Raw genomic sequence first — 12,072 nt, 5'->3', positions numbered from 1 at the left:
GTAACTACCGACAATCGACCTCCCAGGTTGTTCATTCTTGCTTCTTCTTGGTAGGCTGCAGACTCATCTTTGCGGTCTCTCTAGGTGATTCGGTTTCTTATGTCTTGTGCTTGTATTATTTTCCATTTTTTGTTGGTGCTCTTGGTTCCTTTCTGGGTTTCAGAATTGGTCCCAGAGGCGGCCCAGGCCAGTGCTGGTCAGTTTGACATATGGCTGTATGGAAATTGGTTTATACAGAGTCATGGTTATCCGTTGTCCTTTGGTCCCTTTTTCATATTGGTCGCAGTCTTCTACAGGTCTCAGCACCTTCCCACCTGGGGAGGTCAGTACCAAAATCCTATTTTAAATGGGGTGCCGTGCTGGAGGGCAGGGTGCTTTCTGCCCAAAAGAAATAGGGCGCGGCGCTCCGCTGAAACAGCCTAGCAGGAACGCTACATTGTTATGTAACTGGACACTTGTAATGATAGCTGTGGAGTCAGGAGCATAGTGACATATAAATTGTTTATTGAAACAAATACATAGTGCAGTCAATGCAGAGAAGCCAGGAGTGATACATGGACCGGACAGGAACTGGTGGTAACAAAACCATAGTGCAGGCAATGCAGAGAAGCCAGGAGTGATACATGAACTGGACGGGAACTGATTGTAAACAGAAACTTGAAGGTCTGCAAAGCTGGATACAAACAAGAACCATATGCTGCAGAGTGGATGAGTCAGAGTCACATGCAGTAATAGGAGGGACAGCTTGCAGAGACCCAGCTGGCTTTAGCTGCACATACTATAGGCTGGGGATATACAGACTGGGTACATACAAGAACCATATACTGCAGAGTGGGTGAGTCAGAGTCACATACAGTAATAGGAGGGACAGCTTGCAGAGGCCCAGCTGGCTTTAGCTGCACATAGTATAGGCTGGAGATATACAGACTGGATACAAGCAAAGGCAAAAAGCTGCAGAGTAGATAAGACAGACTCACAGACAGCAGGGGAACTGCAGTTTGCAGATGTCCAGTAGACAGAAGATCAGGTTCAGGCCATGAAGTATATTACAGGGAAAATAATCAATGACCAGCAGGGGGCGTGGTGAGGGGCCGCAATAAATAGTCTGTGAGACAGGTGCAAGTGGTTAAACAGGGGAGTGATAATAACTCCTGCATGCGAGGAGACAATGTCAGAATACTATAGCAGCACCTCTGGTGGCACAGAGGTACTGCAGGCCAGATACAAAATAAAGGACAGTGTCCTAACACCGATGTAACTTATTCCCAGTGGTGCAAAGAGCATCTGATATGTGTCTGGGAGGAATAAGACCCCCGGCCAGGAGAGGAGCATTGGTGTAACCTTATGCAGTCAGCATTGTGTGATGGCCTCTGAGGAGTCTTATGGGGCTGGGACACAGGAACGTCTGATTGACACTGACCAGGGCTCTATGGCTGGGGGGAAAGGGGAGACTTTCTGGTCACTCAGTGTTACGTGTCTGTCTGTGTTATGTGTGTTCTCTGTAATGTGTATTATATTATATTTATTCCTAGACAGTCCTGCTGTGAGGAACCAGAGTCTTTATTACACATCACACGTTCTGTATTCTCTCCGATTCACTAAATATGGACAAGGACGGGAGTAACAGGACTGAGAGGATCTTACATCTCACCCTGGAGATCATCTACGAGCTGACTTGGAAGGTGAGAAGATCTGCGAGTATCACAGTGATATCACTTATATCTAATAATACAGGGACATGACTGGGGAGGTGAGGGGATCTGGGAGTGTCACAGTGATATCACTTATATCTATAGTAATAATACAGGGACATGACTGGGGAGGTGAGGGGATCTGGGAGTGTCACAGTGATATCACTTATATCTATAGTAATAATACAGGGACATGACTGGGGAGGTGAGGGGATCTGGGAGTGTCACAGTGACATCACTTATATCTATAGTAATAATACAGGGACATGACTGGGAAGGTGAGGGGATCTGGGAGTGTCACAGTGACATCACTTATATCTATAGTAATAATACAGGGACATGACTGAGGAGGTGAGGGGATCTGGTAGTGTCACTGTGACATCACTTATATCTATAGTAATAATACAGGGACATGACTGAGGAGGTGAGGGGGTCTGGGGGTGTCACAGTGACATCACTTATATCTATAGTAATAATACAGGGACATGACTGAGGAGGTGAGGGGATCTGGGAGTGTCACAGTGACATCACTTATATCTATAGTAATAATACAGGGACATGACTGGGGAGGTGAGGGGATCTGGGAGTGTCACAGTGACATCACTTATATCTATAGTAATAATACAGGGACATGACTGGGGAGGTGAGGGGATCTGGGGGTGTCACAGTGACATCACTTATATCTATAGTAATAATACAGGGACATGACTGAGGAGGTGAGGGGATCTGGGAGTGTCACAGTGACATCACTTATATCTATAGTAATAATACAGGGACATGACTGGGGAGGTGAGGGGATCTGGGAGTGTCACAGTGACATCACTTATATCTATAGTAATAATACAGGGACATGACTGAGGAGGTGAGGGGATCTGGGAGTGTCACAGTGACATCACTTATATCTATAGTAATACAGAGACGTGACTTGGAAGGTGAGAAGATCTGCGAGTATCACAGTGACATCACTTATATCTATAGTAATAATACAGGGACATGACTGGGGAGGTGAGGGGATCTGGGAGTGTCACAGTGACATCACTTATATCTAATAATACAGGGACATGACTGGGGAGGTGAGGGGATCTGGGAGTGTCACAGTGATATCACTTATATCTATAGTAATAATACAGGGACATGACTGGGGAGGTGAGGGGATCTGGGAGTGTCACAGTGATATCACTTATATCTATAGTAATAATACAGGGACATGACTGGGGAGGTGAGGGGATCTGGGAGTGTCACAGTGACATCACTTATATCTATAGTAATAATACAGGGACATGACTGGGGAGGTGAGGGGATCTGGGAGTGTCACAGTGACATCACTTATATCTATAGTAATAATACAGGGACATGACTGGGGAGGTGAGGGGATCTGGGGGTGTCACAGTGACATCACTTATATCTATAGTAATAATACAGGGACATGACTGAGGAGGTGAGGGGATCTGGGAGTGTCACAGTGACATCACTTATATCTATAGTAATAATACAGGGACATGACTGGGGAGGTGAGGGGATCTGGGAGTGTCACAGTGACATCACTTATATCTATAGTAATAATACAGGGACATGACTGAGGAGGTGAGGGGATCTGGGAGTGTCACAGTGACATCACTTATATCTATAGTAATACAGAGACGTGACTTGGAAGGTGAGAAGATCTGCGAGTATCACAGTGACATCACTTATATCTATAGTAATAATACAGGGACATGACTGGGGAGGTGAGGGGATCTGGGAGTGTCACAGTGATATCACTTATATCTATAGTAATAATACAGGGATATGACTGGGGAGGTGAGGGGATCTGGGAGTGTCACAGTGACATCACTTATATCTATAGTAATAATACAGGGACATGACTGAGGAGGTGAGGGGATCTGGGAGTGTCACAGTGATATCACTTATATCTATAGTAATAATACAGGGACATGACTGGGGAGGTGAGGGGATCTGGGAGTGTCACAGTGATATCACTTATATCTATAGTAATAATACAGGGACATGACTGGGGAGGTGAGGGGATCTGGGAGTGTCACAGTGACATCACTTATATCTATAGTAATAATACAGGGACATGACTGAGGAGGTGAGAGGGATCTGGGAGTGTCTCAGTGACATCACTTATATCTATAGTAATAATACAGGGACATGACTGGGGAGGTGAGAGGGTCTGGGAGTGTCACAGTGACATCAGTTATATCTATAGTAATAATACAGGGACATGACTGGGGAGGTGAGGGGATCTGGGAGTGTCACAGTGACATCACTTATATCTATAGTAATAATACAGGGACATGACTGGGGAGGTGACAGGGATCTGGGAGTGTCACAGTGACATCACTTATATCTATAGTAATGACCGAGCAGCAGTCCTCACTGGAGTTGGGATTTAGTACATTGCTCGCAGATATTCTTTTCTTTTTGTCACTGACACAAATATGTCAGATCTGTATACAATATACTCTATATTTTCCTATATATAGGAGATTGTTACAAGACTTGGGGGTCTAGTTACTAAGCAGTGATAAGAGACAGTGAAAAGTGATAAGTTTGTGATAAGGTGCCAGCCAATCAGCTCTCAGACAGTTGGGAGCTGATTGGCTGGCACCTTATCACAAACTTATCACTTTTCACTCTCTCTTATCACTGCTTAGTAACTAGACCCCTTAATATTGTGAAACAGTCTTCTTGTATATTATGCAAAGTTAACACCTGAATAAACAACCCCATTTAGGTGGAGTTTAATTAACGTTTTCATTGTTGTCTTCCCAATACTCAGGATTACACAGTAGTGAAGAAGACACCCGGTGACTGTGAGACACCCAGCAGCCGTCTCCCTTTGTCAGGAAGACTGAGCAGGACCCAGAGCCCCATCACGGTGCCTCCATCTCACTCACTGATACATGAGAGACACAATGACCAGAAGATCCTGGACCTCACCAACAAGATCATTCAGCCGCTGACTAGAGAGGTGACTGCTGGGAATGGGACATTATATATTAACACCAGGGGATGTGTCTGGGTGATAACTGGAGAGGTGACTGCTGGGAATGGGACATTATACAGTAACACCAGGGGATGTGTCTGGGTGATGACTGGATAGGCGACTGCTGGGAATGGGACATTATACAGTAACACCAGGGGATGTGTCTGGGTGATAACTGGAGAGCTGACTGCTGGGAATGGGACATTATACAGTAACACCAGGGGATGTGTCTGGGTGATGACTGGAGAGGTGACTGCTGGGAATGGGACATTATACAGTAACACCAGGGGGGCTGATGACTGGAGAGGTGACTGCTGGGAATGGGACATTATACAGTAACACCAGGGGATGTGTCTGGGTGATGACTGGAGAGGCGACTGCTGGGAATGGGACATTATACAGTAACACCAGGGGATGTGTCTGGGTGATAACTGGAGAGCTGACTGCTGGGAATGGTACATTATACAGTAACACCAGGGGATGTGTCTGGGCGATGACTGGAGAGGTGACTGCTGGGAATGGGACATTATACAGTAACACCAGGGGATATGTCTGGGTGATGACTGGAGAGGTGACTGCTGGGAATGGGACATTATACAGTAACACCAGGGGATGTGTCTGGGTGATGACTGGAGAGGTGACTGCTGGGAATGGGACATTATACAGTAACACCAGGGGATGTGTCTGGTTGATGACTGGAGAGGTGTCTGCTGGGAATGGGACATTATACAGTAACACCAGGGGATGTGTCTGGGTGATGACTGGAGAGGTGACTGCTAGGAATAGGACATTATAAAGTAACACCGGGGGATGTGTCTGGGCGATGACTGGAGAGGTGACTGCTGGGAATAGGACATTATACAGTAACACCTGGGGATGTGTCTGGGCGATGACTGGAGAGGTGGCTGCTGGGAATGGGACATTATACAGTAACACCAGGGGGTGTGTCTGAGTGATGACTGGAGAGGTGACTGCTGGGAATGGGACATTATACAGTAACACCAAGGGATGTGTCTGGGTGATGACTGGAGAGGTGGCTGCTGGGAATGGGACATTATACAGTAACACCGGGGGATGTGTCTGGGTGATGACTGGAGAGGTGACTGCTGGGAATGGGACATTATACAGTAACACCAGGGGGTGTGTCTGAGTGATGACTGGAGAGATGAGTGCTGGGAATGGGACATTATACAGTAACACCAGGGGATGTGTATGGTTGATGACTGGAGAGGTGACTGCTGGGAATGGGACATTATACAGTAACACCAGGGGATGTGTCTGGGTTATGACTGGAGAGGTGACTGCTGGGAATGGGATATTGTACAGTAACACCAGGGGATGTGGTTGGGTGATGACTGGGTATCATTGTGTGTGTCAGGTTCATTTTCTTTGCGTTCCATAGGGTCCACAGGAAATTCCTTGGGGTATAATGTAGTGCATCCAATGCACCAAACAGCAAAATCTTTGGGGCTCCCAGCATGCACTGGTCCTCCTCCCTATATACCCCGCCCCCAGCCACAGGCATTCAGTGTTTTTGTTTGGTGAGCAGCAAGACGCACCTGTTATACACCGGGACTGCTAGGCAGTTCTAGGCTTTTTTCTTTTATGATTTACCTTAAGTTTTCGAACTTCAGAGTCTAGCGGTACCAGGAACAGTGAAAGATGCTTGCACCGCGACTCATGCCTACGCCGAAACACCAGTACTGCTATATGTCCTGAGGTTCTCGGCAGGCCTCAGCGTGGCTTAGCTAATGGCTTTCGCTGAGGTCTGGGACTGCAGTCGGGTCACGGTAAGGTAAGCAATTCCTCTTGGGGAATCGTGCGCGAAGCAGTCTCCTGTCTACGGTGTAGAGATGCATCGGAGGAGGCTGCGGGTGAAGGCCTCGTGTAATGTGTCCTCATATCTGTCGCAGGGGACAGGTGGTAAGATGCATTAGAGCGCACTAGTTAACGTCTTACTACCGTGAGGTCAGCGTACCCGGCCGTCAAACTCGCAGCCTATGGAAGGTAGGCTGCCCTCCAGCCGTTCCTCCCCCCTGACGCAGACTTTCGGTTGCGGGGACGCCGGCATCTAGTATAATTGACCACCTCGTGCATGAGTTGCTCGCAGTTGGCGTTTTTTCATGTACTGTTATAGTGGTCTCAGAGGTTTGGTCTGTCTCTCTATATACCTCTCCCTCGGATTTGGCATTCTATATCCTACCATTACCCCGGCAGGGCTGGTTAGTTGATCCAGAGTCCATATTGCTTTAGCAAATGTGCATATTTATGCATTGTTTCTACTTCAGGGTCCACAGGGTTGACCTTGGGGATATAGCTGGATCAGGATCCATGGGCACCACACAGTTAAGCTTTTAGCTCCCAGGATGCACTTGGGTCCTCCTCTATACCCCGCCCCCGAGCCACAGGCACCTCAGTGTAAGTTGGTGCCCGGCCGGAGTCGGTCACCGCCCAGGGGGGCTGCAGGAGCAGCCGCCAGACGCTTTTTATTTTAGGGTAGATTTTATTTATTTTAATCTCTTTTTACTACAGACGGCAGCGAAGGGCTGTCTATACAGACGCCCACGCTGCCGCTCTGATCCCCGACTGGCAAAGGATTTTCCTGACTCCGGAGAAGGTCGCCTCCCTACAGCTGCGGATACGCAGTTGCCTGAGCAGTCACCGCCTGTCGGTCCATTCGGCTATGAGAGTTCTGGGGTCCATGGTGTCAACATTCGACATGGTGGAATTTGCCCAGTTCCATTCCCGGCTCCTGCAGGGGCTGATTCTATCGGAATGGAACGGGTTACCTCACCGGATCCGCTCTCAGGTGCTGGTGTTGTCTCCGGCGGTTCGGCACTCTTTGGCTTGGTGGCTTCAGACAGTTCATCTGGTCGAGGGGCGCCCCTTTTGGATCCCGGACTGGGTCCTGCTCACGACGGATGCCAGTCTCCAGGGTTGGGGGGCAGTGACCGGCTCATTGTCTCTCCAGGGTCGTTGGTCTGCGGAGGAAGCACTTCTCCCCATCAACATCCTGGAACTGCGGACAGTATACAGGGCTCTGCAGTCGTCCGGTCCCGTTCTTCAGGGAAGGGCGGTACAGGTGCAGTCCGACAACGCCACCACGGTGGTGTATATCAACCACCAAGGAGGAACTCGCAGTCGGGCAGCGATGTCTGAGGTGTCTCGCATCCTGACTTGGGCAGAGTGTCACATTCCAGCGATCTCGGCGGTCTTCATCCCCGGAGTCCTCAATTGGGAAGCGGACTTCCTCAGCCGTCACGACGTGCATCCCGGGGAATGGTCGCTTCACCCAGAGGTGTTTCAGCTACTCGTGGACAGGTGGGGACTGCCGGAGCTGGACTTGATGGCCTCCCGTCACAATCACAAGTTGCCCGTTTATGGGTCAAGGACGAGACGCAGGCGCAAGTTTGGTGGACGCGCTGTCGGTGAAATGGACGTTTCACCTGGCGTATCTGTTTCCTCCGATATCCCTACTTCCTCGGGTTCTGCGGAAATTCAAGCAGGACGGCGGCACGCTCGTGCTGGTGGCTCCGGCGTGGCCCAGACGGCCTTGGTACTCCGATCTCAGGAGCCTCTCCATCGACGCGCCGTACCTTCTTCCTCAGCGTCGGGACCTGTTGTCTCAAGGGCCCTGCCTTTACCCGGATCTGGGTCAGCTGTCTTTGACGGCGTGGCTCTTGAGACAGCCGTCTTGAGGTCTCGGGGCTTCTCCAGTTCGGTTATTGGTACCATGCTCAGGGTACGCAAGCCTGCTTCAGCACGGATTTATCACAGGGTGTGGCACACTTACTTTCAGTGGTGTGAGTCCAAACATTATGATCCTCAGGTGTTCCGAGTTTCTAGGATCTTGGAATTTCTTCAATCAGGATTGGACCTCGGCTTACGCCTTGCATCTCTGAAGGTTCATGTGTCCGCCTTGTCCGTGTGGTTTCAACGGCGGATTGCAATACTGCCGGATGTTCACACCTTTTTCCAAGGTGTTCTCAGGATCCAGCCTCCCTTTGTGCCTCCTGTGGCTCCTTGGGACTTGGCGGTGGTTCTACGGGTCCTGCAGGGTCCTCCGTTTGAGCCTCTTGAGTCGGTGGAGCTCAAGTGGCTGACATTTAAGACTGTTTTTCTCCTGGCAATTGCTTCTGCCAGGATGGTGTCTGAATTGGGGGCGCTTTCCTGTCGCCCTCCTTTCCTGATTTTTCACCAGGACAGAGCGGTGCTCCGCACTCGTCCTGAGTTTTTGCCCAAAGTGGTCTCGAAGTTCCACATTAATCAGGAACTTGTTGTGCCAGCTTTTCAGTCCCCTGATCTTTCAGCTGGTGAGACTTCCTTAGATGTGGTCCGGGCGCTTAGAATCTATGTGGACCGGACGGCTTCGGTTAGGAAGTCTGATTCCTTGTTTATCCTCTTTGGTTTTCACAAGAGGGGTTGGCCTGCCAACAAACAAACAGCCCGTTGGCTTTGTTCCGTTATTTGTGAGGCTTATGCACAGGAGGGTTTACCTGTGCCAGCCTCTGTTAAGGCTCATTCCACTCTTTCTGTGGGTCCTTCTTGGGCTGCTAGACGTGGCGCTTCTGCTGTTCAGCTGTGTAAGGCGGCCACTTGGTCTTCAATTCAAACGTTTTTAAGGTTCTATGCGTTTGACACCTTCACCTCTCAGGATGCATCCTTTGGGCGCCGGGGTGCTCCTTTTAGCACAGGAGCGTCCCCGCCCTTAGTTGCACTGCTTTGGGACATCCCCAAGGTCAACCCTGTGGACCCCCTATGGACCCTGAAGTAGAAAACAAGAGATATGGTAAGAACTTACCTTTGTTATCTCTGTTTCTACGAAGTCCCATAGGGTCCACAGGGCGCCCGCCCTGACGCACCTGGCTTCAAATGGGCTGTGTGGCTGGTCACCGGTTTTCCGTCTCCCATTTCTGTGAGTATGGTTTCTTGTGTGTTCCAGTCTTCCTTCTCTCTGTTTAGTCTCCTCCTCCGGCCTAGGCTGCTTACCAACTGAGGTGCCTGTGGCTCGGGGGCGGGGTATAGAGGAGGACCCAAGTGCATCCTGGGAGCTAAAAGCTTAACTGTGTGGTGCCCATGGTTCCTGATCCAGCTATATCCCCAAGGTCAACCCTGTGGACCCTATGGACTTCGTAGAAACAGAGATAACAAAGGTAAGTTCTTAACATATCTCTTGTTATGTGACTGTATGCTAGCTGCTATGTGTACACTGTTAATTCAAAGCTGTCAGGTATAGCTATCACTGTGTTTGTCCTCATCCTTCTGATGTGTGTGGGGTGTCTCATTGATAAGAGGTCACATGGCATTTATACTGTATACCTTATACCATTTATACATTGTCATGTCTGAAGGTAAAGGTGGGGATGAGAACCCTCCATTGCTTATGTCCCGTAAGTCCTGTTCTGCAGGCCTGTCTGACCAGGATGTTAACCAGAATGGATTATGTAATAACTGTTGCAAACAGCTATCTAATATATCCGGTACATCTGCACCAGCACCGGAGTCATCTTGGATGGCCATTACGCCTCAGGTTTTGTCCTATTTAATAGACAAACCCACGGAGGTACGAACTCCAGCTGCTTCGGTGCCTCATGCTATGGGGTGCTCACAGCATGTGCATCACCCTATGTGTATGCCCCCCCATGAATTCCTGTTGGGTTAATTCTGCTCACTCTAGTCAGAGTATACTGCCGTCTTCACCCTCCCCACAGGTGGACAGACCCTTGGTAGTAAAAGAGCAGGGGCATAATAGAGGTTCTCATCATGTGTTGCCCAGGTTGACTCGCCCTCCTCATCAGACTTTGATACTCTAGAGTTCTGGGTCTATCTCAGAATGAACACCATCAGTCCCTACTGGATGTTCCCTCTCTAGTAATAGCGGTCATATCTGTCTTCAATATGGAGCAAGAGGAGGTCCCTCTGACATCTAAGGAGCCAATCTTTAGGCATCAGACGGTGACTAAGGATTATTTCCCTCAGCCTGGGCAGCTGAAAAATCTCATGTCTGAAGCATGGGATACTCATAGTAAGCATTTTCATGCCACAAGGAACATAACCTCTCAGTACCCATTTGCACCAGGAGTGTGTAACAAATGGGAAGTTCCCCAATGATAGATGCTTTAGATGCTCATGCGACAAGATTGATCAGGAGCGCTACGTTACCCATTCCTGCAGCAAAATCTTTAAAAGAGGTTACAGATAAAAAACTTGACAATCACTTGAAAGCGATGTTTTCATTATCTGGAGCTATTACTAGGCCAACTACGGCTTTAGCCTGGGTGGCTAAAGCTATGGAGGATTGGACAAAGTCTCTGGAGGATACTATGGTTGATCCAACCAGAGAGCAGCAGTCTCATCTCAGCCAGATGCGAGAAGCAGCTATCTATATGGGGGAAGCGGTTATTGACACAGGTATACTGGCTTCTAGGGTCTCGGCAAACTCAGTTGCATCCCGAAGATCCCTTTGGCTAAAGTCATGGAAGGCGGATGCAGGGTCTAAAAAGGTTCTGGAATCTTTGCCTTTTGCAGGGAAGGTACTGTTTGGCCCAGAGTTGGATGACAAAATGACTTCTTTGGCAACACCGAAGTCTGCCGAATTGCCATCTACATCTACCTCTCAGAGGCAGGTGTTATCGTGATCCTTATGTCCACAAGGTAGGACAAAGAAACAGTCCTTTGCTAGATGGAGCCATCCCCACAGGAAACCGCTGCCCAAGAAATCTTGGTCAGCCAAGCGCCCGGCTTCCAAGCCAGACGGTAACCCTGCTGTCTAATGGGGCGGGCCTTCCCCTGGAGGAGTCAGGGTTGGAGGCCGACTTTTACAGTTCACCCAGGCCTGGCATCAGACAACTACAGATGCCTGGGTGCGAGAGCTGGTCTCTCAGGGTTATGCCATCACATTCCTGAGGCATCCCCCTCAAAGGTTTGTGGGTACAAACCTTCCTGCATACCCGGTCAGAGCTTTGGCCTACCGGGAGTCTTTTGGGGCCCTCCTGAGGTCAGGAGTCATAGTCCCCGTTCCTATGACGCCACAGAGAAGGGGTTATTATTCAAATGTATTTTTGATTCAAAAACGCAATGGGTCACACCGTCCTATCCTGAATCTGAAGTCTCTCAACAGATTTGTCAAGGTGCCCAAGTTTCGTATGGAAACCCTATGGTCAGTTATGCTGGCAATGGAGCCTGGAGACTTCATGGTCTCACTGGACATAAAAGATGCATATCTGCATGTCCCGATTGCAAGATCCCATCAAAGCTTTCTCAGATTGGCGGTAGATCAGCAGCATTACCAATTTCAGGTTATCCTTCGGTCTATCCACAGCCCCTCGGGTATTTACCAAGATAATGGCAGTCATGACAGCTTGTCTCAGCGGCTTGTCTCAGGAGACA

At 49.1% G+C, this 12,072-nt stretch overlaps 2 protein-coding genes across 9 annotated transcripts in view; one reads left to right on the top strand and one right to left on the bottom strand.

The window, feature by feature from the left end:
* Nucleotides 1–12,072, bottom strand: part of LOC148502483 (uncharacterized) — a 170,174-nt gene that overhangs the window by 40,635 nt on the left and 117,467 nt on the right. Inside the window, exon 8 of one of the 8 annotated variants that reach the window (XM_088449757.1) lies at nt 9,280–9,284. The exons of the other annotated variants lie outside the window; for them this stretch is intronic. Within the exon in view, the coding sequence (XP_088305883.1) occupies nt 9,280–9,284 (5 nt within the window). The remainder of the gene's footprint in view (nt 1–9,279; nt 9,285–12,072) is intronic. 8 annotated transcript variants of the gene reach the window in all.
* LOC148502485 (uncharacterized) overlaps nt 1–12,072 on the top strand; it is a 33,679-nt gene that overhangs the window by 7,135 nt on the left and 14,472 nt on the right. The window contains exons 2-3 of the mRNA XM_088449783.1: nt 1,533–1,682; nt 4,477–4,668. Of these exons, the coding sequence (XP_088305909.1) occupies nt 1,605–1,682; nt 4,477–4,668 (270 nt within the window). The 5' untranslated portion in view covers nt 1,533–1,604. The remainder of the gene's footprint in view (nt 1–1,532; nt 1,683–4,476; nt 4,669–12,072) is intronic.

This window comes from Taudactylus pleione, unplaced genomic scaffold (assembly GCF_031769625.1).
Source record: "Taudactylus pleione unplaced genomic scaffold, aTauple2 ptg000495l, whole genome shotgun sequence".
In the NCBI taxonomy this organism is placed as follows: Eukaryota; Metazoa; Chordata; class Amphibia; order Anura; family Myobatrachidae; genus Taudactylus; species Taudactylus pleione.
This window is presented reverse-complemented; position numbering and strand designations above follow the sequence as displayed.